Raw genomic sequence first — 25,633 nt, 5'->3', positions numbered from 1 at the left:
AGATTTCACTACAAATGAGGTATTTAGATTTATTTAAATTATCAAAAACAGTAACTGTTTATCAAGTTAGGTCTTAAACTATATATCACAACACAGTATTTATAGTATACATCACAGTACAGTTTTTATTACCCAGAATTGCAAAAAAAATCTTCAGTGCAGTAACTAACAAACTAACTTCCTGTTTATTTAACTAGTTATTGGTCATGGTGGGATTTCTGTGCTCTACTGCCAACCACAGACCGACTTCATCTCCACCGCGAATGTACAGAAACCTGCATTAGAGATGACAGTCTTCTGCTGCAAAGAACATTTAGATCTGCTACTTGGTCAAACATTCCACCGTCCTAAGTGATGTTCACTGTCATAAAGAAATGGTCCATACAAAATAATCCATGTCCTTCGGTCCCATCATGTCATTTATAATACGCTGAAAAAATCTTTCACCTGGATGAGGGGGGAAAATTTAGATGATGTTTATGTGGTGTCAACATACATAGAAATAGAAAGAATGGCATTATGTATTTAGAAAAAAAAAAAAAAACTTATGCAGAGTGACTTGAGGAATTTAAAGATGCAATGTATGTAATGCACAGCAAAAACCTGCTGAAAGTCTGTCAGAGATGTTCTGAGGAAGGCATACCTTTGTTAAGAGATCGTCTTGAACCTTAGCGTCCTTCTCAAACTCTACTTCAGCATCCAGAACCAACACCGGCAGCTTGGCCAGGTGCTCAAAATGAACCCTATGATGAGGAAGAGAGGAGCACAAATCAAGCACACGCTGCTGTCATCATCACTGGTGGTTTGTACACAAAATATGGTCTAAAATCATAAGCATAAGTGATAGGCAAACGTGTACTTAGCATTATTAATCCACTTGTGATTTATTAAAAGACAAACAAATGCTGAATATTTTTGTAATTTATTAAAAGGGTCATATGAAGTTGCTAAAAAAACAACATTATTTTGTGAATTCGGTGTAAAGCAATGTGTTTGTGTGGTTTAAGGTTCAAACAAAACAGTATTTTCCACATAGTGTACATTACTGTTCCTCCTCTATGCCCCGCCTTTCTGAAATGGGTCTTATTTTTACAAAGCGCATCGGTCTGAAAAGTCAGGTGAGCTCTGATTGGCCAGCTATCCAGTGCATTGACGAGACAAAACCAATACAAACCCATTATAAACGGGCATTTGCTGCATCCAGTGGGGACAAAATTACTGATTTTAATGACTTATATGGTCTTTTTACGCGTTGTATCGTGCCACGTAAACATAAATCCCATATCTGCATTTGTGGTCAGAGAAACAACAAACAACAATCTTTGTAAATATAACTTAACCACTGATACCTAGTTGTGTCCTCTTTTGAAAGGCCAAACAAAGTAGTTTCACTTTTGCAATGAAACACAGCATCTCCATGACATGGCGAGAGCAACAATATTTAAAGCAACAATAAAAGTTACTCCTTTCTCTACGTGAACATTTGGGCGCTGTTATGCAAATAGTCCCACAGTGACATAGACATGTTGGGGCATGTTTAAACGAGGCATTTTCAGGGGACTGGACGTCTTAACTTTTATAAAGAATATCTCTTTGGGTTTGAGACTCTAGTCTTTGCAACTTTAGTGATCTTATCTATTCACAAACAACTTGCAATACTGCACGTGTGTGGTGTTTCAACTAACAAGTACGAGCACTCACTTTGTACTCTTGTTGATGAGCCAGTCTTCATGTTTCGTGTGGAGTTTCTCGAGGTAATCAAGCTGAATTCCCTCTTCTTCCATTCGACCTCGTCTGCCTAACCTCTCCATGCAGGTCTGGAGAACATAACATTAAAATGCATCAACTTATATTTAATACGGTACATTCAAGTCGATTAATGAAAGCGATGCACACCTGTGGAGATGCTCGGAGATATATGATGCCCTCCAGTTGAATTCGATGACCAAACTGCTCGACAAGAAAGGAGTGCCAATCCTGATACACAGCCCACTCTGTTGAGTTTATACAGCCAAGCTCAAACATATTTAAAGCAAAGATGTACCTGAGAGAGAAGGATATACAAACTCAGAATGTAAATATAACCATAAAAATAAACATATTGAATAGTAATTCTCGTCTAAAAGAATTGTGCTTAATTGTTTTGCATTTGCAGTTTGCTTCAAATCTTAAAAGTATAGATTTAAAACAATGTACTTGCAGATAATACAATATTACTGAAATAAAAGGTCACTTAAAGGGGGGGTGAAATGCTATTTCATGCATACTGAGTTTTTTACTGTTAAAGAGTTGGATCCCCATGCTAAACATGGACAAAGTTTCAAAAATTAAGTTGTACGTTTGAAGGAGTATTTCTGTTCCAAAAATACTCCTTCCGGTTTGTCACAAGTTTCGGAAAGTTTTTTTCGAGTATGGCTCTGTGTGACGTTAGATGGAGCGGAATTTCCTTATATGGGTGCTAAGGGCACGTCTCCCGGAAGAGCCCGCGCTCCCGTATAGCAGAGCAGAGAGAGGCTGTGCACAGACAATCACTGATCAGAGCGAGAGCATCACGAAATGTCACAGAAGAAGTGTATTTTTGGTTGCCAGGGCAAGACAACCCTGCACAGATTACCAAAAAAAAAAAAAAACAGCATTAAGGGACCAGTGGATGGAGTTTATTTTTACAGAGCATCAACGGAGTTGTGCAAGTGTTTGTTCCCTGCATTTCGAAGATGCTTGTTTTACAAACAAGGCCCAGTTTGACGACGGATTTGCGTATCGTTTATTTCTTAAGGATGATGCAATCCCAACGAAAAAGGGTCACGATCGTGTGTTGGAACCGCAGGCGGTGAGTAAAACTGCTTCAAATATCTCTGCCTCCTTGTTAGTGCGTCCCCTCCCATGCCGGAGACCCGGGTTCGAGCCCCGCTCGGAGCGAGTCGTTGCTGCTGCTGCTCTCGTTCAGTTTCAGCCTCGGGATCTGATTCTGGATCATAAATATAGGCTGAATCTGACTGTAAGCCATGGTTTGTTTTGGTTGGTTTTTTCCTCACGGTGTCACAGCTTCCAAACGCTTTCCTGCAAAAGCCTACTGGCGCTCGTGATTCTTTAGCTCCGCCCACACGTCACGCCTCCAGACGCTCGTGTTTTTCCGGGAAAAATCGGTACAGACTATCTTTCTCTTATGAATATAATAAAACTAAAGACTTTCTGGAGTTATGAATGATGCAGTACTACTCTATAGGTACTCAAGATTAACAGGATATTGAGTGAAAATGAGCATTTCACCCCCCCTTTAAAGGCATAGTGCACCCAAAAATTAAAATTCTGTCTTTAATTACTCGCCCTCGTGTCGTTCCAAACCGTAAGACCTCCGTTCATCTTCAGAAAGTTCTTTGACTCTCCTTTAGACAACAATGGAATTACCCCGATCAAGTTCCAGAAGCGTAGCATGGGAATCGGTAAAATGATCCATGTGACATCAGGGGTTCAACCGTAATTTTATGAAGCTACGAGAATACTTGCAATGAAAACAAAAACTACTTTATTCAGCAATTTGTCTGCTCTGCGTCACCCTGGTGCTATTGTTGAGAGTATCCAGATCAAAGTGTAAACAACATAGAAAACACGTTGTGCAGCTGACACAGAACAGCATACGTCTCTCCAAAATTGCGCCATGGTGACGTGGAGGAGACAACTTGTTGAATAAAGTCATTGTTTTTATTTTCTTTGCACACAAAAACTATTCTCGGAGCTTTGTAAAAATTACGGTTGAACCCCTGATGTCACATGGATTATTTTACTGATGTCCTTGCTACGTTTCTGGACCTTGATCAGGGTAATTCCATTGAAGTCTATGAGAGGGTCAGAGAACCAGAATTCATCAGAAATATCTTAATCTGTGTTCCGAAGATGAACGGAGGTCTTATGGGTTTAGAACAAAATGATAGTAATTAATTAATGACAGAATTTTCATTTTTGGGTGAATTAGTCCTTTAAGTGTGCTTTAAAGAGAGACACTTTCATGACTGTTTCTTAAAGAGGCTATCGGATGTTTATAAAAGTTTATATGATTCTTTAGGGTCTTAATGAAAAGTCTATAACCCCCTTCCTCAAATCTTACCCTGGAGGTCCAATGCACTGCAGAGTTTAGCTCCAACCCTGATTAAAGTCACCTGTCTGTCATTTTCGAATGATCCCAAAGACATTGATCGACACTGATTAGCATGCTCAGGTGTGTTTGATTAGGGTTAGAGCTAAACTCTGCAGGAAAGTGGATCTCGAGGTCCAGATTTGAGGATCCCTGGTCTATAACATACTTTGGTTAAAATTTATCAATGTTAGTGTTTAAAAACACCTTTTTACCTTGTCAAAATCAGCCCTTTTTTTATTTTTTAGAGCAACCTGTTTCAATCCATGTCCCTTTAAATTCTAATGAGCTCTGCTCACCCCGCCCATCTCTTCCGTGGGTTGACAAGCCATTCTCATGAGACCGTTTCCTTTAGCCGTGGAACTTGCTAACTAGAACATTATTAGGAAAAGCAATTTGCAAAGATTCTAAAAGAACTCGCTTCTTTTGTAAGGGAGGCTGGGTCACGAATGAGTCGCGTGAACATAGATGCATTTAGGTAGATTGGGGGCGCATTCCCTTCAAAAACTAAAGTAATTCACTGTGCCTTCAGTGGTTAAGATGCCGGGAGTAAATGATGACTGCTATGTTCATTATCCAACAATCTCTTAGGAGACATTCTTGTCTACACCTGCTCCGGTGCCGAAACAATGGCAGATTGATGACAGCTCACTCAGGGCGGGTCTAAGGTAAAACGCAGTGTCAATCAACAAATGTGGGAGGGGCCTGAGTATGTGTGATGACACACAGACAGGCATCTGGAAATGCCTTGATTTGAGAAAGGGGAAATGATTTAGAGATAAAAAAAAAAACACTGGGTGGATCTTTATCATTATAGGGTGGTTGTGTACACACTGCTAACACACATTTTAGTTAAATGACTTGTAAAAGTGCATGTCGCATCCGATGACCCCTTTAACATAATGTTGACTAACATATTAAAACCTGTAAAAAAGCCTGGTTTCACAGACAAGGCTTAGACTAAGCCAAGACAAGGTCATAGATCAATTAGGACATTTACGTATTTTATTATAAATGTACCTTAGAAAAAAACATCACTGGTGTGCATCTTGAGTCAAAAGAAAGAAGTGATCTAGCTTTTGCAAATGATCAAAAAAATAAAAAATAAAAAAAAGGTAACTGATCAATATGACCCACTGTGAATTAAACGCTCTGAATGAAAATGTGAGTTGACCATCACCTGTCACTGTAGACGGAGCGCTCGTACACCTGTACCGGGGTGCCTGTGGACTGCAGTAACCTGGCAGCAAGGGGCTGCAGATGTGTGCGCATGCGGCTCATGCAGGAGAACGTCTGGAAAGTGTAGGACCAGCGCTTTGGATCATGGTACATCATCTCTAACAGGTTACTGGATGACTGCTGAGCACCATCCGCAGTCTGCTACACAGAAAGGAAAAGACACATTAGTGAGCATAACATACTGTGTGAATGAGCTTGACATGCATGGTCACTATACGATCTTCATTTATGAGGGTGATAAATCAGTCCAGTGTTGATCTGTCGTCTATGACTCGTGTAGCGACACCGACCTGAGTCGTTTGGTCCACATTTTGCCATTTGCTGACGGGCTCTGCGATCACTTCCCAGTCCTGTCCTGCACTCTGGAGCAGCTTGGCAAATGTTGACTTCCCGACCGCTTTGGATGTTCAGAAGACACACTTACATTTACCAACTCAACTTTAAACTAATCACGACACGTGACAACCGCTCTGGTAATGAGCAGATATGCCACATTAGATAACCACGATTCTATTATCTTTCAAATTCCACTATACTCACATAACCAGCGTAAACATGAATCATGTGTAAAGGAAGAAGATGAAAATACGATAATAAGCAAAACATACCAATGTTTCCTTCGATCGAGACTCTCTTTATTCCATTGCTCCTATTCATGTGGCTGCTCGCAAAACGGTATAAAACAGAGCTCGAGAAAAGGCGTCTTATTGTTCTCATACTCGTCCCTGACATCACACAAACATAATATTTACATCATTCATATATGTATAATACCGTCTTGACCATTTTATGTGCATCAAGCAGCTCAGCAGAAACGTGCTTCCGGGTGAGGAAAGTTTTAGTTTCAAAATAAAAGTTTCGCTTTTTCCATTTTGAAAAATATCAACCTCACAACATCGTTAAAAAAAGAACAAATGATTTTACTACAATAATTCTTATAGTGCATTTTTTTATAAGCTGTCTAATACAAAGAATGCAAAATACAGTGTAACTCATGAAAACGCAAACAAACTAAAAAAATCAGACAAAACGTTGAAAAAGTATTAACAAAATAACCATTTTGTTGTTTAAAATGACATTTGGGAATTTTTACTAAAATTCGTTGGCTACAACCTAAACATTAACAAGACAAAAGGCTTTTAAAAATCTGATTATAAACATGGTAGAAAGTATTTATTGTGAGTAGAAACAAAATAAAAAAGGAAAAACTAAATGCTTTCATTATGCATGAAATACTGCTTAAAAGTCTAAATCTAAAATCTCTTGAGATTCGGCTACAACTAAAGAGTCCCATGATAATCTTCACTGTTGAATTATGCAGCCACACAGAAACGAAAACATCCAAAATATTTTTTGTCTTTAAACTAGTACAAAACAATAATAAAAAATAAAAATAATTTTTTTTAATATTGATCCCTTCCTCCAATACATCTTAGTTTCTTGTTCACACATTATAAAAGTACTGACTAAAAATCATGGTTTTATTTTTACTTCCATCATAACTAAACTCTGATATTTGTTTTATAGCCCCATCCATCACAAACACATAAAAAAAAGACCTACAGTGTAATACTGACAACAGAAAAAAAAAAAAAAAACAGAAAAGCTGCACATAAATCAAGAGTTTTCAGGACGACAACTTCCATGAGCTTCAGGAAGCACAGCTGAGAAACAACGAAGACAATCAAAAAATGGACAGGACAATAAGAAAGGCTTTCTGGAAAATGCATTAAGGCTGACCAATATGTTATTCATATCAGTGTCTATCTATCCTTGCTGCCTAGTTTCTCAATAAGATCCTGCAGGGGTGCCAGCTCTCTGCGATCAATGAGATTGAACTCCTAAAAAAAAAGTAAAAATTGTAATCAGTTCAAGAGCACTGACCAAACAATTTAGACATGTGTGTTAAAGCACTGACCTGTACAAAGAAGATAAAATGCTTGAAGGAGGTGTTCAGATGAGCTTCCTCCTGAAGCTGCATGACCGAGTCAAAATGCTGATGGTAAATATGAGCATAAACCCTGAACAGACGCTTCAGTATAGTCTTTGCCACTGACATAAAGTTCTTCGGGAAAGGAACGCCTGCAGGGATTAAAAAGTCCAATAAATGAGAGAGCGTTTATGACAAGCTTACGTTGTAAAACGATTAATAAGAAATGGAATCAAACAAACCAATCTTAGACGGGAAGAGAGTTTCATCATCCAGCTGATCCTGAACCCAGGTCATCAAGTAGTCAATGTATTTGGGAGCAGAACACTTGATGGGTTTTTTGATGTTGGTGCCGTCTGCCCAGTGATATTCATACCTTTATGAAAAAGCAATTACATTTCAGACAAAATAGTTATAATGTTATAATAACAGTTTATAAACATTTCTAGTTTTAATGAACAAGGCAGAATATTTTTCAGCCTAATCAATTTCAAAATTGTATATCTTATTTAAACCTCATGTTGTATTCTAGTCATTCTGATCCGTAGAGGATTTTCTTTTTCCTGAAAATGCTAGTGAACATTATCACACTGGACTAAAACTTGCTAGCTTTGACTTTTTAACAACTTCCCTTAACCCTAGTGCCATAGTATGGACATTTTTGTCCTTTTCAAAATGTTTTTTTTTTTTTTTTATCATTTTACCTGTGTAACTGCATACATTTTTGCACAGGTGTGTATTTTTATATTTTCATATATTTTTATATTTCCCTCTTTTCTTTTAATAAATAATTTTACACTAGGTACAAAAAAAAATAGTTCCTCCCAGGGCCATTTAACTCTAAAATGATGCAGTCTTTGTTATCATTTTGTTGGAAAGACTTCAAATATATTTTTTCTTTTTTTTTTTTTTTTTTATTACCAGATGGTGCCATTTTCTCACTTCACTTTCTGCTTTTGCTGTATTAAAGAGCCAGTTGACTAAATTATGCAGCTATAATTGAGCGGGTGGTATGTGTCCTTAAAAAAAAAAGTGTGTTCCTGTAATGTTTGAGAACGAGAAAAATGTACTGCGAATCACAAATCCAACCGCTGTGTATGCCATCTAATGGGAAAAGTTTGGTACTGGACCCAAACAAAAATCTTACTAAAAGCTCATTTTTTTAGTTATCAACCTCAAATTTGGGACACAACTTTTTGAGCCTTATGGCTTTGATTTTCTAGCAATTTTTATGTTCAACATGTTTTAGAAAATATATATTTTATATAAAAGATGGCTCATAAATCATTTTCATAAATTTAAACCTCTATAAATGTTTTGGTTTTAACTTTTTTTAACTTCAACAATAATCTGTCAAGGGTTTTCTTTAAAATGAGACCAAACTTGAGTCCGTACTCCCAAGTTTTATGACAGTATTTTGGACATGGAATTTTTTTTTTCCTGCCTTGTAAAACTTTTGGTGTTCTAGGACAAATAAAATTTCTTGTGATGCTATATTATCACCATAAAATTTTTTCCATCAACTTGTTTTCTTTTAATTAGCACAGGTTTTGTATATATTTTTGGAACTGATTGATTGGCTGCCTCACTGATCTGAGCTTGTGCACCTCAGTTTTTGAATGATAAAGCATTATTCGTGGATTATTTTGGCAATGTTCACTTAAAACTTGCATAAACTCATATTAACAAGGGGGACGATCAATCAGTTCCAAAAAGAGATACAAAACTTGTGCTATTTGAACAAAAAACTTTCAATAAAAAAATTCAATAAAAACTGAATTCAACAATCTGTGATAATATAGCATAATGAAAAACCAAAACAGGTGAAGGATTTTCAGTACAGCACAAGATTAAGTGAAAATTCTAAAGAACTGAAAAGAAGCTATTTTATTTTACCTTGGCCCCGCAGACATGACAGGGCAGTTAGTTTCTGTGCAAAATTCAGTGATTGTGCCATAGAGCATGTTGATCTGGTTGAAAAAGTCCACAGCTGAAATAAAGACATATGAATTAATTGACTCCATCATTTGTTTTCTCAAAACTACTTACACACACAGACTCACGGTTGACACAATTGAAAGGTATCGGAGTTGAAGATTGGCAGCGTGTTCATTGGTGATAAAAAAAGTCTAAAAGTAATGTCATTTTTATTTTCTGATTTAAATGTACCATCAAAAGTATTTGATGCCGATACATTGTTATCATTGATACACTGCTCCAGGTGTGTGTGTGTGTGTTCACTGCTGTGTGTGCATGCACTCGTACGGGTTAAATGCAGAGCACAAATTCCAAGTATTGTTCACCACACATCACGTCACTTCACTTCCGCTTTCACTTTTAAATAAACAAAAGTGGTTTTAAATGACCAATTTGACCAAAAATTAAGGACATACAGTTTCAAATCAATAACAATGTTTTTTTCTAGCAGCTGAACTGTTATGGAAAAAGATTTAGCTTTGTAATAGATTTTTGTGGATTCGGTTTAAAAAAGCCTGAAACTGTCAAGCGTTTCTTTCTTTTTGGTTCAGTCATACTGCAGTTCTAGCAGGTTCTTTTTATCCGGCTAAACATTGAGACTAGCAATCCTTCATTTGATTTATTTCATATTTTTGGTTTGTTGATGGTCTTTCAAGAATGCCAAAGATAGGTCAACATAAACCTTATCATGGGTAAATATCATTCACACAAATTTAAGTGGTATAAAACCACCTTATGCATTAAAATTTACTTTAGGATGCAAATCTCTTTCTTAAAGGTAAAGAACATGCTATTTTAAATAAAGAAGCCCGTGTTGTTTTATCTAAACTTTCATTTTATACTTATTTTGTTATAGTTCTTTTATAATGTTTTTATTTTGTACTACTTGAAGCATACGAGTAAACATGTTCACTTAGAGATATTACTGGAGATGTAATTATGTGTATAAATACGTACACACTGATATGTATTGTAGGCTTCCATATGCAAGTTAATGTAAATTTGTATTGATTAATAAAGAAAGCCTCACAATTAACCGCAATCCACTCGTTGAGGTCCTCTCCCTCTGGTAACATCACAGCAGCCCGGAGGTTTCCGCTTCCTAAGGTGGCCTCTGCATGTTTCAGCAGCTCATACTGATGAGAGCCTTCTGGGATGTTCTTCTTGGGCTTGAAAGTCTTTGATGAACGGCCTCCACTACGACACAAAGTCACATTGTGTCACACCAATCAAGTGTACTAGAAAAGCGCAGAGACTAAACTGACTACAAACAATATAATAAACATAGCACGAGTGGAAGAATTTAAAAAGTGTAGGGGGGGGGGGGGGGGGGCAATTTAAACTTCAAAACAAGCTGTGTCGAAGTTTTCATGCTAAACAGGAACAGACATATAAACCGGAAATGTTGAAAGTTCAGTATTTTCAGCGCGAGCAGATGTTATTAGTTTAATTTTTTTTTTTATGGATGTGCTTACATATTACTAATTCTTCTGGGAATATACAGCTGCTTGGTAATATATCAGTAATACACGATTATGGCCAGAAAGAAAAAGTTAACATACTGTTGCAGCGGCGAAAAATACTTACAATAAGAAACTCATCTCCGGCTTTTTCCCTCTTCAAAACAAATTTTAGAAGGCAATGCGAACTGCTACTGCTATAAAGTGAATCCTCAAAGGCCACTAAACACCATTTATAAGTACTATTCGGAGTTCGATGTTTTACATACAGACGAAAGATAGAAGTAGGCGTAGACGGAAAGACTCAGGAAATGTCTACGATTGGTTCCCTGCGAGTGCCATGTCACCAGAAATAAAGCGCGTGGGTACGTGCAAACTTCCTCATTTATACGTATCGAATATTGTTACAATTACTCGGTACTTATGACTACACTTTCTAGAAAATTATTAGTGAAACTAATCAAATAAAAAAATAAAAAAATAATTCCCCTGGCAGCTAAAACCTTGTAGTTATACCGAGTATGCGCGTGTCGGTCAAGGGGCGGTAACGTGAGGCGTGACAATCCGTGAGGATTGTGACGTTACAGCCACGCACGGGACAACGGGGTTATAAACTGATCCTGAATTTTTAGTGTGCACATCTTTCTGCCTTATTTCCACCCAGTCTGTTTTGGGTCGCATAGGTGCGATTTAGCTGCTTTCAATATTTTTTACATTTTATTATTTATACTACCCACCAATGGCTAACGTTACACTCCGGGCATTGCGGAAACTGTACCGGCATTCTCACAATCAGGCGTGTAGTTTTCATTTGTCATCTTCACGGTAAGTGTTCGAGGGCTGTCTAACATTACTGTCGTTGAGACAGAATAAGCGCGGGCTGAATGTCACTGGGGTCTGGTCCGCGCTCGTTAAATTGGTTGTCATGTAACGTTACAGCGGAACTGTTACTATTTATCAATTGTAATCATCTCAATAGATTAAACTTAGTTTCGGTGTAAAACATGTCATCTGCTACTTCTCTCTCTATGTGTTAGTTATGTAACCAATGCCGGTGTAATTGTTCAGTTCACTGCGCGCCCCCGAGCGGCTCGCTCCCGGCTGATGTAATGTCATAAACCGCTTGCATGCAGCCGGGCGTCAAGTTTCGGCAGAGAGACCCCTCTCTGTTAATTTGCAGTAGTGCTCAAGTGTCGAGTTTCCTCTCATGCTGTCTCGGGATCGTTGTGCATGATTGCTCAAATTCAGCACATACCCGTTTCATTTATGCTCCGCGTGGCCAGTGATTTAATGAGATTCATTTAACGATGCTGACTAAATTTTCTACACATGACTTGACTGATTGAGATGTCTTCAATTAAGCCGCATACTAGCAGCCATGCATTTAATTCCCCCCGTGTAACAAAGTTTGAAAAAGTAAAAAAGAAAACATGTATTAGTATGCATATTAGCGTTGTCCTTTTTTTAACCTCAAGATTAAGAAATCAGTGTTTTTGTATTTGTTTTTATTTTTATCTTCTATAGTTAGCAATAATTGTTATGGTTAAAGATCAGTCATTTATCGTTTAGATTTACGCAAAATAAACGTAGATTTCATTCATAGTATACGTTTTATCAGTTAATGCATTCTCCGGGATTCGAACCCATAACCTTCTAGTGACTAGTACGGTGCAGTTTCTTCTGAATGAAACATGCTATATAGAAGAATTACACACAGTTTGTAATGTTTCGAGAATATCCAAAACTGGTTTTAGTGCCTTGCATTAAAAAAATGAAAACAAATGATCATCATTACTGAAAATTGACTTGTGGATTATTATTTTATGCCTTAGGAAATCTGAATTGAGAATTATCTTTAAAATTTACGTTTTTATTGACATGTAATCAAGGCCCCTACATTAATGTTTAATAATTTAGAAGAAACTTTTCTCCAAAGCACTTTATTTTCTGACGAAGTGTCCTGTTATCTTCAGTTATTGTCCATATGTCTTTATTTAGACTGTAGTCTATCATGACAGCACACAGCGCTTATCTTTCCCAGTGTCAGTTGTAGGTATCTGGACTGTTGGAGGACTCTGTATGAACATATAAATTCCACAGAAAAATGATATTTTTCAATTATATTCTTCCATACTTATTTGGCTCAATGTTGGCCAGAGCAGAAGCAGATTTGTAGTTATTTGCAGTGAATTTTTGCCCCTCCAATCCTCACGGTTTTATCTTCCAGACAAGAGGCTGTGATCATCTCCGGCAGGAAACTGGCACGGCAAATCCGCCACGAGGCACGTGATGACGTGGAGGATTGGGTTGCTTCTGGAAACCGAAGACCTCACCTGAGTGTAGTGTTAGTGGGTGACAATCCAGCCAGTCACTCGTACGTTCTCAATAAAACCCGAGCAGCAGCAGAAGTGGGTAAGATGCGTTCCAGTGCCAGATGGGAGTAATTTCCTGTTCATTCAAAATCGGTTGTAAAATAGTAATTAGTGACAAGCCTTTCTTCTTCACAGCTCACTAAAGTGAAATGTTGTTTATCTACCAGTTAAAATTGCTTTTCTGATTTTTCATAATCTTTTTATATAAAGGATTAAAGGGTTAGTTCATCCATAAATGAAAATTTTTATTATTAAACCTTTGTTCTTTGAAAACAAAATCAGATATTTTTAATTAAACATAAGAGATATCTGTATTTCCATTGAAATCCCAGTCGTCCCATTTGGCCCTTCAAAGATGAAAGTACAAACTTCTGAAAACCGTATTTGTTGTGCTGTATGTGTGTTGATCAACATTTAAACCTCTCAATTAATACGGATTACGTTTGTGTCTTTTTATGATTTGTAGATATGCCTACATATAAATGTCTTTACAAAATTTAAATTTGAATTACTTTTTTTAATGAAATGGATGAATTGGAAGGTATAGTCAATGAAAATGAAAAGCAGCCATTACAGCAGTATTGCTGTAATATGTAAGCGATAGGTGTCACTTTCCACTCTTGGCTGGATACAGTATGCAAGTCTATTTTGAGTGTACATGTGACACCTTACAGGACCTTACACTCTGGGTCTATACAAGCAAATATGACTAGAGTTGCACTTTGGGACCTGCTGGCATAAATGCTTTTTTATAAGTGCATAAACTATATTTATACATTTTTATTTAATACATATATGTACTTGTTGTTGTATCACTGCTCTCTCTTACTATCTGTAGGCATTAGTAGCGAGACCATCCTGAAACCTTCCAGTACCAGTGAAGGGGAGCTACTTGACCTTATTGAGAAACTCAACTCAGACCACAGAGTAGACGGTCTGCTGGTACAGCTACCACTTCCTGGTAGGTTAACAGAAAAGCTAAAGCTGTGCTGATGTAGTTTCTCATAGTTGTTGGTTATTGGACATTTTGCATTGTCAGTGTTGTGAACTGGGTTTTTAAAAACAATTGCATTTGGTTTTAAGGCAGGGGTGTTAAACTCTGTTTCTGGAGGGCCACGGCCCTGTGGTTTAGTTCCAACCCTAACTAAACACACCTGATCCAACTAATCAGGGCCTTCAGGCTTATTTGAGAAATAGATGGGTATGTGTGATGGAAGTAAACTCTGCAGAGCTGTGGTCCTTCAGAAACTGAGTTTGACACCCCTGGTTTAAAGCTTAATGTGAGACCTGATGCTCATTTCAAATGATTTTTGACCAGTTAGCTTTGTCCAGTTATGTTTATTCCAGATTGAACTAGAGTTCAAAAGACAGAATGATGTCATTTATTAATTATATTGTGGGATCCTCAAGTTGTGGTTAAGTGGCTTCCTCTCATACACAGATCACATTGATGAGCGACGTGTATGCAATGCCGTGTGCCCAGGGAAAGATGTTGATGGTTTCCATGTGGTCAATGTTGGTCGCATGTGTCTGGATCAGTCGACTATGCTGCCTGCTACTCCTTGGGGGGTTTGGGAGATTATCAAACGCACAGGTGAAAAGCCCATTACTTAATACAGCATCATTTGAACCCCAGCAGTTAGTTTAGGTCTGCTATTACCATTCTAAGCAATCAGATGCAGATATTAAAATCAGTGAACAAATCCCGTAGACATGGATTGAAAGAGACACCCAAATAGAGACTTGAGACAGAAAGCAACCATCTAGGACCATTCAAAGCAGTTCAGTTTACAGTAAATGCTTCTCACAAACTCTCTGCTCTGTGAGATTAACTTGCATTTCAGAAATACAGTGTGCAACATTATTGTATATTCAATGTGCAGATTGTATTCAGTGTGGCAGTGAATGTTTGTTAAGCTGACTCAACCTGTCTTTTGTCATAGGCATACAGACGCTGGGTAAGAATGTGGTGGTTGCTGGTCGCTCCAAGAACGTTGGGATGCCCATTGCAATGCTGCTTCACACAGACGGCAGACATGAAAGGCCAGGAGGTGAGTCTGTGAGAAGAGTAGAGACGAAGCAAAATTATTTGTGTGCAGTTCTGACAAGCTTTGGTCATATAAGGCAATTAGTATAAAGCATCATGCCTTTTTGTTTCAGGTGATGCCACAGTGACCATCTCCCACCGTTACACTCCCAAAGAACAACTCCGTCAGCACACTCAGATCGCTGACATTATCGTTGCTGCTGCAGGTTCAAATTTCAATTTGCTAATTAAACCCTCATTTGATGTCCATTTAGCACTCTGTATATCATTGGGGGGTTCTCACAGGGACCCAGGTCACAAACACTGTTAACTCCCTTCAGGTATTCCCAACCTCATCACTGCTGATATGATAAAGGAGGGTGCAGCAGTTATAGATGTTGGAATCAACAGAATACTGGACCCCTTGACTGGAAAAAACAGACTTGTTGGTGACGTGGACTTTGAAGGTTAGAAGGAAGTGCAACTAGTAGTACTGTGACTGGTGTAATAACAGGATAAAAGCTTTTCTGATATTCTCGGTTCAAATAATTGTTGTTGCTTGCACTTTACTGTATATTCCTCAGACATTCTAGTTTGGGATATCTAAACATTGAACATCTGCCTTTAATTTAGCCTGTTTTTTGGATTTTAAGAAATTAAGATTATTGTTTGAATTTCTGTTGACTTCCATTGATTAGTGTTAAATCATAATAGTAAAATGCTAAAACATGATAACAATGTAACATGCTTAGCAATGTGCTAAATCATCAGAGCAACATGTTTAAACGTTAAAGCTAATGTTGATGTTAGAGATGTGCGAACACATGCAAGCAGTGTACTAATTAATGTTAGAAGCATTTTAGCAACATCATGCTAGAAACATGTTGTTAAAACGTTAGCAATGTGTTGACGTTAGAAACATGTCGACTGCAATCTGGCTAGAAACATTCTTGCAACATGTAAAATCATGCAAACAGTGTGTTAAAATGATTTATATAAATGTAAGTACATAGTAGTTAAGACCACCTAGCTATATTTCACTTTTTTTCTCACTTGTCAGAGAAACTTTCAAATGTCAAGCTTTTCTGAGTAATTTCAAACTTTCAGACAAGGTTTTCTCAAGCCTAAATCCAAAATTTTAATCAACGTTTACACATCTAGTTTGTGTTTTAATCACTTTTGATATGTCTTTACAGGTGTTAAAAAGAAAGCCAGCTACATTACTCCAGTTCCAGGTGGTGTTGGACCCATGACCGTAGCCATGCTAATGAAAAATACAATCAAGGCAGCAAAAAATGTCATTTTAACCCCCCCTCAACGTGTTCGAATGGCAGCGTCCTCATAACGTCCTCATTTTCAACTCCTGCACATTCCACACTGTGCTTCCCTTAGACTTGATTTTGTGGTCTACTAGTGGGGGAAAAAAAATTGTAATGGCTATTTTTGCTTTCTATAGTCTAGTTAAATATATTTAAAGGTTTAAGGACATGAATGTGCTTTTTCATTCGGATCTTAAACCAGACATACATGTATATTTTTCAGTTACATGGCCAAGCATTAAACACAAGTTTCACTTTTGTTTTCACTGTTACAGCCCTGCTTTTTCAGCTTTGCTTTTTGTATGTTTAAGTATTATTATAGAAGATTGCCAGACATTTTGCAGCATATTTATTCATAAAGAAACACGTAAGAAATGTGAACAATCTAAATCAACGCAAGTCAGTGTTCCTGAAGCACTGATGTGGAGCTGTGGAATGAGTCACGTGTCAATACTGGTCAATACTTGTGAATCAGCATGCAAGATAACTGACCAAATAACCTTTGCAACTATAGTTCATTCATCTAAGGAATATTTGTGACTGAATTGAGCAAACGCTTCTTTAATTTTATTTCTTCCCCCATCTGGACTCTGAGGGTACAAAGAGCGATGATAATGGTGCCATTGTTAGGGAAATGCAGAACTCTCAGAGAATGAGAGGAAATTTGGCTGTATTTAGATGAAAAAGCTTTGCTAGATTGGTGCTTTTTTATTCTTTTTCAAGCTTTATTAATATTGACATGCTCAGTCTTATTGAAATCACAATTGTTTTGCATATTAACATGTAATGCCTTTTAAAGCACTACAATAAATGTATCATATGTAAACTGATGTATTATTTGAATCATGTGAGGCTGTTTATATTTGAGTCGCTAAATGACTTTTTTTGTTAAAATCTAGCAGTTGGTATGGTTGCATTTTTATTTATTTAATGAATATGTATTATTATTCCTGTAGTTCAAACAGTAGAATAAGGTTTTGCATGAAGCGGTAAAATGCATTGCTTGAATACAATGTAAGTCACTTTGGATAAATGCGTCCACCTGATGCAAACATTTACATTTAAAGCACATCATTAAATATATACTACAGTTTATTTAACACATATGTTTAGTGTTGTGTTATTTATTTATTTTTAATGAGCGAGATCTTTTATTTTGAAAAGATGACGAAAGCGGATTTCCGGCATGGATTTGTTGTTTCGTGAATAGATCTAATATACGTCTGTGGTTTCATGTGACTGAAGTGTGCAGACGTACAAACTACTGATTTAAAGGTCTTACAAAGCAGAAAGAAAACGTTCTGAATTGGTGAACAAGTAAGTATTAACTGGCTAAGTTTACGGAGTCACAATTAGAAAGATGAAGAATGTGCTGGCGTCATTTGATATCAGATGGAGGAGATGTAACTGTTAATGCTCTGCGGGTCTTCTGCAGCTCATGGTCTCTCTCAGTACACACACGTGCGGTAGTGCTGTGGTTTTTAAGCGTTGTTTGTGATTTTAAATTGTCTTAGAAAACACTAGCCGAGATTAAAACAAGGTCCTCGCGGTTTCACTTTTCTCCGAAACGTAAGGTGGCAGCACAGAAGACATGCTGAACTTTACTTTTACTTGGCCAGGTGTAACATTCACGAGTGGTCTTCTTACTTGAGTTTCTTGTAACAAGCTGTAGTAGGCTGTTTCATGACGTGAGGAGACGCTTATGAGATTGATGAACACTAATTTGTTTTATATGTACTGGTATTTGCTCGATGCCTACATTTTGGGGTGTGGCTTGTCGCGTTGCTCCGCCCCACAATTGCACTCATTGCTAAAAAGCTAAAATAGTTCTTCTTCTTTTTTTTAGGGTAGGACAACATTTGGCTGAGACACAACTATTTTAAAATCTGGAATCTGAGGGTGCAAAAGAAAAAGAAAAATCCAATTATCGCGAAAATCTGAATTCTCTTAAGTGCGAGGAAAAAGAAGCAATTACCCTTTTTTAATTTTTTTTTTTTTTTTTTATTCTGTGGTGGAAGCAGGATTATGTATTCGGCATTCCATATTTGCTATACATTGCACTATCGTGGTGTTTTTAATCTGAATTTTTAACAACATCATATTGTTTTAAAACAGTAACAAAACAAGACTACCTTGAACAACTAGATCATTACTCATGGGGGGGAGTGATGCTGATAGCAGGTCTAAGAGCAGACACAGAGATGAGAGCAAATCCAGAAGCTTGTCATCATCAAGTGCCAGGAAATCCAGTCCAAGCCCTCAAAAGAGACATGAGCGTTCCTCTGGTAAGGAAAAGTGCTGCTCTCTGTATAGCATCCTCACATTTTAACCTGATATTTCTAAAAATGATGAATGGTTAATCAAGTAAACTTAAAATGCTTCAGTCCAGTATGTGTTTATGTTGAAATATAAAAAAAATATATAACATTTACCTCGTAAACTTAAGTAAATATTTTATAGCAAACACACAACCTGAAAGTGGACGTTTAACTAAAAGGCCTTTTGCTTGCAAAAAAAGTATGAACTGTCAATCAGACAACAGAAGGCATTTAGTAGATTGTGTATTTCTAAATGAATATACTGTATTTGTGGTGACCGCTTGTACATATAACACATCTCCCACTTCTGATCCACAATTAGACAGAAAAAAGAGGAAAAGGAGAAGTCCCTCCAGCTCTTCTTCATCATCTTCCAGCTCCAGAGAAAAAAAGACCAAGAAAAAAAAGAAACGGCAAGAAGCGAAAAAACTGAAGCGTGAAAAGAAAAAGGAGAAAAAGGAAAAGAAGCGGCAAAAGAAGTTAGCTTTGAAAGCTGAAAGAGCAGCAGCAGCTTCTGTATCAAATGCTGCTTCTGTTGAAACAACTCAAACATACCTGAAGACTTGGCAGATTGAAGAAGCTAAAGAACACGGTCCCGGTATGTGCACACCTGCGTTTTACACACTGGAAATACACTAGGAACATCTAATATGAAGATAAAATGACATTTCTCTCTCACTGTAGTCATGACTGATGAACAGAAGGACAGTTTTTGCACCAAGAGACCAATGACAAAGGAAGAATATGAGGCCAGGCAAAGCGTCATCCGTCGGGTCCTGGACCCTGAGACTGGACGAACCAGGTGTGTTAAATCTCTACTTGGTCTAATCTGATTTTTGTGCATATCTGAATGGAATCTGATCTGATATTTAGCATGTGTGAACAGCAAACAAAATCCAATGAAATCCAATTTTCAAGATTTCGTTTCAAGATACATTCATATCAGAAGTCAGAAAGTCTGAAAGAGCTTTATTCCCAAGTATGTTATAGCCTGCAGGAAAAAACTGTTCTAGTGCCTGACTGTTCTGGTGGTAGGTGATCTGGAGATCTGTAGCGCTGTTAAAAGTTTGAAGAGAGAGTGTGCTGGGTGTGAGGTGCCCAAAGTGATTCTCTCAGCCCTTTTCCTCACTCTGTTCTTGGAAGCTGGGCACAGGAGCACAGATAATCAACTCAGCACTCCTGACTGTCCGCTGTAGTCTGATTTTTGTAGCTGAAACAAACCAGACAGTTATGAACACAGGACAGACTCAGTGATGGTAGGGTAGAACTGTTTCAGCAGCTCCTGTGGCGGGCTGAATTTCTTCAGCTGGTGAAGGAAGTACAACCTCTGCTGGGCCTTTTTAACAATGGAGTGTCCCACTTCAGGTCCTGAGAGATGCTGGTAACCAGGTTTCTGAATGACTCCACTGTCGTGACAGTGATTCGTTTGTATACAGGGAGAAGAGCAGTGGTGAGAGAACACATCCCTGAGGGGCATAAAACATAGTAAAACATTAACTTGATCAACTTTCATACAGGCTTATTAGAGGAGATGGGGAAGTTTTAGAAGAAATTGTCAGCAAGGACCGGCACAAGGACATCAACAAGGTGCGTCTTTAGGAACCAGTCTGTTCATGTTTTGTAAATATAGGAAAAATATTTCAATTTGTCCTCATTCTTTCTTGTTTTTCACACAGAAAGCCACTAAGGGAGATGGTGATGCCTTCCAGAACAGATTGGGTATCAATAGGTAGCAAGTCCATGTCCGTTCAAAGCCTTCTCCTGCATTTCTACAAGAATTCAACCATTTTCTTACTTTCTTTTATATTCTTCCCCATTGAATATATATTACAGAACTGAAAGGTTACAGAGCTGAACAATATTTAGTTTTGGCAGAAAATCCATTGTAACATTGCAACCAAATGAGGCTAATTAACCCCTTCACGTCATCACTGTTTACTATTTGACTTTCTTTAAATTCAAAGCAGGAAGAGTCTTTATCTCGTATATCTGTTAATGAAGAAAGACTTTGTGAATGGCTAATTTATTTGTTAAGTCTGATAGTATTCATTACCACTGAAGCTCATCATCTCATATCAGCCGATGGTATTACAGAGGACTGCTGCAACATTAATAAAATATGTTTCTTAAACATTATGTTGGTTTTCTTTCTTTAAAAAAGGATTGCATCAAAACTTAATTCACTACATTTTGAATATATTTGTAGATATGTGCATTCATTTGACTTATTGACCCAATGCAATGGATCAGTCGGCACATGCGAGATTAAATTTAATGATCTTGTTGACTAAGATCCACTTTATACGTTCAGATCGGGGAACAAAAATAGGTGAGCAACATGAATTAAGTGGTACTTTTATACATTGTTTAATTAAACATAACTTCATCTTAACTGCTTTCAATATTTGATTCAATTACTTATGTAAGTTAGTGTACTAATAAATACAAATATGAATTTTTTGACTGTTTTAGTTAAATTGAAACTTTACACTTTCAGAGCATAACAATAGTTTTTAATTAAAGGAACACTATTTCTCTAAATTAGAGGCTTTCAAACATTTTTGTCAGCTGAACGCCTTTGCCTAAATTATTTACCTGGACTACCCCCTGAGAATTATTTTACATAGTTATTGTTATTAAAAATAAAATGGCATGGAAATGTCCCATCATGATTATAGTTACCGAAATGATCACAATTATCAATATTATCACTGTACTGTTCAATGTTCAAAAACCATAAAAAAATAAAAAATATTGTTTGGGTTACTTATAACATGTTGTGTACTAACATATACTACATGTATACAAATAAAGATTTGACAAAAAATATTGTTTTAAGAAACGGACTACCTTGGAAATAAAAATTATTTGGACTGAATACAAATTGAAATACTACAAATGGAATTAAAAATAAAGTTAAAGGTAATAACATAAAGTAAAAAAGTTTAAAAAAAACATCTAGGTGTCTAAATTACATTTAACAAAGAGTTGCCCACATCTGCATTCACCCTAATTATGTATAAACTAAATAATTTAATTTAATAACATCGCAAATTAATCTGACATTAAATTTGGCTAACAAATTCCCCACAAGATATGATTTAAAGCCATCATTGTGTTAAATGAGGAAAGTAAAAAGTGGATAATTAGCTTTAGAAAGAAATATTTTTGTTTGAATCAACAGAATTTATTACACAAAATTTTGGCCACAAAGACCTTACATAAACGGTAGATTTGTCTTGCTTTTCTTCCATTGTTGGCACTGCACATGCTGGGGTTTTTCTTATGTTGGTAAGAATACTGGACTTATTTATTATTATTTACACAGTTCAGAATTAAATAGTAATTGCAAGTTTGATTTATAATTAAATTGATTTGCTAAATGTTGTAGATTTATTATTATTATTAAAAGCAGTAACATAATAAAACGACAAGTCTAGGATCATTTGATTCATTTAATCAGTCTGATATTATTTCACCACCTATAATGTTTATGTATTTTATTTATTATTTTATTAAATATTTATTATTGTCCTGTTTGTATTGTATTTTTATATAGTTTTGTAAAATGTATGATTAAGTAATAATATTTTTTAGTAGCTGTGTCTCAGTCTCTAAGGACTTGACAGTTAGTACTTATGCTGGTATATATTGTTTTGGTAATAAAAAACAAAACAGACGCCAGCCCAGTAGGTGGCGGTATGAACACAGTCCGTGGATAATCTAAAACTAGAAGAAGAAGTGATTCGTGAAGTTCATGTGTATGTAGTGCAACATTGCTGCATTATGCTGTGTATTTCTGTCAGATTAAGAGTTTTGTGTTAGTTTCATTTAGGGATGTAACTTGAATGCGCGTATTTGGTTTATATTCCGACCAGTATAATTGTGGCATTCTATGTAGCTGCAAGGGGAAACTTTGAAGGATGACTTCGCCTCTTTTAGTGCATCAGCGCCTTTCCTCTGCCTGGAGGCTGCTCTGGGGGTCACCGAACACTGCGACGAGCCTCATACTCCATCAGCCGTGGTCACGGGTAACGGGATGGCCGTGTGTTTTCGCTGCTGGTAAGAAATACCAAATTGACCTGCCAGTAGTCCACGAGGAAGACCTTGATGAACAGTTTGTTCGTGGATCTGGTCCTGGAGGACAAGCCACCAACAAAACCAGCAACTGCGTGGTGCTCAGACATATTCCCACGGGGATCGTCGTAAAGGTGAGTTCATTCAATAATTGATCATGATATACGTCATATTATGAATCAGATTTATAGTGTAAATAATTGAAATTTTCATGTAAAAAGTACAGGTGTCAGACAAAGTCTGTGAACCCTTTATATGGATTTCCCAGGGAATGCAAGAACTGATCAAATGCTTCCCTTGAATACTCATGAAATGTGGGCTTATTTTCATGTAGGCTTATGTCACAGTTACAAACACAATTTGACTAAACTATTAATACACAGACAGTTGTTATTCATTGTTTTTTCCATTTTTATTTATTTATTTATTTTTTATCAAAGACACTGACTAATAATAATTCACAGTGTGGTCAGCAAAAAGTGAGACTCTGTTACTTTTCCAAAGGTTTGGCAATGAGCAGTTGTTTTAAATTGCCAATTCATTTCCTGACTTCTGATTTAATCTCTTTTAATCTCTTGCAAATTAACTTAATATTGCCATTTGAAATACCACACAAGAAGTTACTGGAATCAGTTGGGGCTGAATTTGAAGTGTAGGAACATTTCTAAATGAAAGAAATACTGTATGTTATTCATTTCCCCTTTTGTTCTAGCCATTTATTTATCAATCTAATATACTTCTTTTGCACTTTCTTGAGTCATTACATCAAACTGTACTTGTAATGTTAATAACTCAAATTTTAACTTCGAGTTTGAATCACCTTTAAATGATCAGTGCATTATTTTGTTAAATAAAACTTTAGTACAAAAATGCATTTGATAAGTGTTGTCTAGTATGGTTCTAACTTCTAAGTAGACCTGAACTGAAAATCTGTAAGAATTGGAAATAATTTGAAAAATAAAAATAAAAAAATAAATGATAGGATTACCTGTTTTGTGTTGTTGTTGTTTGAATTTGACTTTGCGTGTCATTGTTTGGTGACGATGAATGGTTTTGTGTTAAGATTAGTGGATAAAAAGCTATAGTCAGTATGGTTGATCCTGAAAATTAAGAGACTAATAGAATTTGAACTCCAATTAACCAAAGTTATTTGAGTAATAAAAGTGTATTTCTAATTTTATTTTCTTGACAAAGTTGCGATGTCCCAAATAAAACCCCTTACAGAAAGTCACCCATGATGCATTGGTGTCAAGCCAACATAGTCTTGCATAATCTGTCAATTCCAAACTACTTTAATATAAGGATCTCATGTTCTTTTGCAGTGTCACCAGACCAGATCGGTGGATCTGAACAGAAAACGAGCACGGGAGATTTTACGCGAGAAACTAGAAATTGCGTATAAGGGTGAGGAAAGTGAACTGCTGAAAATGAAAAAGGAATCCATACAGAGGAAACAGGAAAAACGGCAAAAAGTAAATGAAAACATGGAAAAAAAGAGACGATTCAAGGAGATGCTGTACTCAGATAAAGAAGATGACAAATGCTGAGGTGCACATGATTTCACTTTTTTTCCTTTTAGAATTAATTATACAATGTGGACAGAACCACATTAATGGTGTATTCTGTAAATGAAGATATTGGAAAATATATTTGGAGAACTGGATACAGTGCTTGGCTCGGTTATAGAAATCAACCTTTAACTTTGTGTTTAATAAAAAACTTTCAAGTTAGTGAGCTCTTATGTCCCTAGTGTTGTTGAAATGAAAACTAAGGAAACGGACATCATGTCTTGATTGTGCTAATAGCCAATCCATCATTTTTGGTGATTTTTATTTATTTATTTACAAGTATCTGTTCAGTCACCAAAACTTTTTAAATGTATCCATACTAACAAACATGGTGATGGGAGTGTGATGGTCTGGGGCTGCTTTGCAGCTTTAGGACATGGACGACTTGCCATAATTGATGATACCATGAATTCTGCACTCTATCAGAAAATCCTGAAGGAGAATGTCCGGCCGTCAGTTTGTGATCTCAAGCTCAAGCACACTTGGGTTATGCAGCAGGACAATAATCCCAAACACACCAGCAGGTCCACCTCTGAATGGCTCAAGAAGAACAAAATTAAGGATTTGGAGTGGCCTTAAACAGTCCTTTCATGATCAAAAATCCTCCACAGCGATGTTAAAGACTCAGTAATCACGATCGTTTGATTGCAATTATTGCTGTGAAGTGTGGCACAACCAGTTATTAGGTTTGGGAGCAATTACTTTTTTAAAATCCCTGCCAGCCCAAGATTCAAACCCACAACCCTTGGGTTATGAGTCCGTCTCTCTAGCTAAACCATTAGGCCACGCCTTCCCCCTAAGTCTGACAGACATGCAAAAAATGTAAAATACAGGAAGGGGGCAAAACTTTTTCAGAGCACTACTTGTACTAATATTCAGAAAATGTGTTCATCAAATTATGTGACTGTAATCGATAATTAAATATTTAATGAATATCAAATACACTAAATGGTTATACAATATACTTCTTAAGTTTTGATTTCAGTATTAAATTTGAAGTCATAAGAATTAAAGGTAGAAACACAGTATTATGAAAATGATTTGCAAAATTCACCAGCATTTTGCACTTTTTCTTTGTCTCTGTAACAAACTTGTAGATTGTTTTGGATTATTAAAAAAAAACTTGGTAATACTGACAGGCGTTTTTTTTAAAAAAAGCATCAAAAAAAACTCTTTTTTTGTACTCTTTGTTTTCATAAACAATTTATAAGTACT

General features: G+C 36.6%; 5 protein-coding genes across 7 annotated transcripts; 3 read left to right on the top strand and 2 right to left on the bottom strand.

The window, feature by feature from the left end:
- Positions 1-15: 15 nt before the first annotated feature.
- dguok (deoxyguanosine kinase) lies at positions 16-6,123 on the bottom strand. Of its 2 annotated transcripts, none has more exons than XM_052555660.1 (7): positions 5,980-6,123; positions 5,662-5,768; positions 5,313-5,512; positions 1,897-2,044; positions 1,702-1,817; positions 644-743; positions 16-447 (listed from the first exon to the last, which is right to left on the bottom strand). In XM_052555660.1, the coding sequence occupies exons 1-7, from the start codon at positions 6,101-6,103 to the stop codon at positions 421-423; spliced, it is 822 nt and encodes a 273-aa protein (XP_052411620.1). In that variant the 5' UTR covers positions 6,104-6,123; the 3' UTR covers positions 16-420. The 2 variants fall into 2 exon arrangements, with proteins under 2 accessions (XP_052411620.1, XP_052411621.1); XM_052555661.1 differs by having other exon boundaries at positions 5,313-5,509.
- Positions 6,124-6,506: 383 nt separating this feature from the next.
- On the bottom strand, positions 6,507-11,039 carry mob1a (MOB kinase activator 1A). Its single transcript, XM_052555662.1, has 6 exons — positions 10,866-11,039; positions 10,309-10,475; positions 9,198-9,291; positions 7,544-7,677; positions 7,290-7,453; positions 6,507-7,212 (listed from the first exon to the last, which is right to left on the bottom strand). Exons 1-6 carry the CDS (start codon positions 10,877-10,879, stop codon positions 7,135-7,137), a joined length of 651 nt encoding a protein of 216 aa, XP_052411622.1. The 5' UTR covers positions 10,880-11,039; the 3' UTR covers positions 6,507-7,134.
- Positions 11,040-11,121: 82 nt separating this feature from the next.
- mthfd2 (methylenetetrahydrofolate dehydrogenase (NADP+ dependent) 2, methenyltetrahydrofolate cyclohydrolase) lies at positions 11,122-17,285 on the top strand. The gene is made up of 8 exons (XM_052555656.1): positions 11,122-11,563; positions 12,966-13,150; positions 13,949-14,071; positions 14,552-14,704; positions 15,054-15,161; positions 15,271-15,363; positions 15,478-15,603; positions 16,333-17,285. The coding sequence occupies exons 1-8, from the start codon at positions 11,478-11,480 to the stop codon at positions 16,479-16,481; spliced, it is 1,023 nt and encodes a 340-aa protein (XP_052411616.1). The 5' UTR covers positions 11,122-11,477; the 3' UTR covers positions 16,482-17,285.
- Positions 17,286-17,610: 325 nt separating this feature from the next.
- arl6ip4 (ADP-ribosylation factor-like 6 interacting protein 4) lies at positions 17,611-20,909 on the top strand. 2 transcript variants are annotated; one of them, XM_052555663.1, is made up of 6 exons: positions 17,611-17,772; positions 18,571-18,740; positions 19,096-19,371; positions 19,458-19,575; positions 20,291-20,360; positions 20,450-20,909. In XM_052555663.1, exons 2-6 carry the CDS (start codon positions 18,611-18,613, stop codon positions 20,504-20,506), a joined length of 651 nt encoding a protein of 216 aa, XP_052411623.1. In that variant the 5' UTR covers positions 17,611-17,772; positions 18,571-18,610; the 3' UTR covers positions 20,507-20,909. The 2 variants fall into 2 exon arrangements, with proteins under 2 accessions (XP_052411623.1, XP_052411624.1); XM_052555664.1 differs by having other exon boundaries at positions 17,631-17,772; positions 18,601-18,740.
- A 1,585-nt stretch (positions 20,910-22,494) lies between these two features.
- mtrfr (mitochondrial translation release factor in rescue) lies at positions 22,495-25,552 on the top strand. The gene is made up of 3 exons (XM_052557106.1): positions 22,495-22,984; positions 24,173-24,398; positions 24,845-25,552. Exons 1-2 carry the CDS (start codon positions 22,697-22,699, stop codon positions 24,395-24,397), a joined length of 513 nt encoding a protein of 170 aa, XP_052413066.1. The 5' UTR covers positions 22,495-22,696; the 3' UTR covers position 24,398; positions 24,845-25,552.
- The last annotated feature ends 81 nt before the right edge of the window (positions 25,553-25,633 follow it).

The sequence above is a fragment of the Carassius gibelio genome, chromosome B5 (genome assembly GCF_023724105.1).
Source record: "Carassius gibelio isolate Cgi1373 ecotype wild population from Czech Republic chromosome B5, carGib1.2-hapl.c, whole genome shotgun sequence".
Classification (NCBI taxonomy): domain Eukaryota; kingdom Metazoa; phylum Chordata; class Actinopteri; order Cypriniformes; family Cyprinidae; genus Carassius; species Carassius gibelio.
The sequence above is the reverse complement of the archived record's forward strand: the minus strand, read 5'-3'. Positions and strand labels throughout refer to the sequence as shown.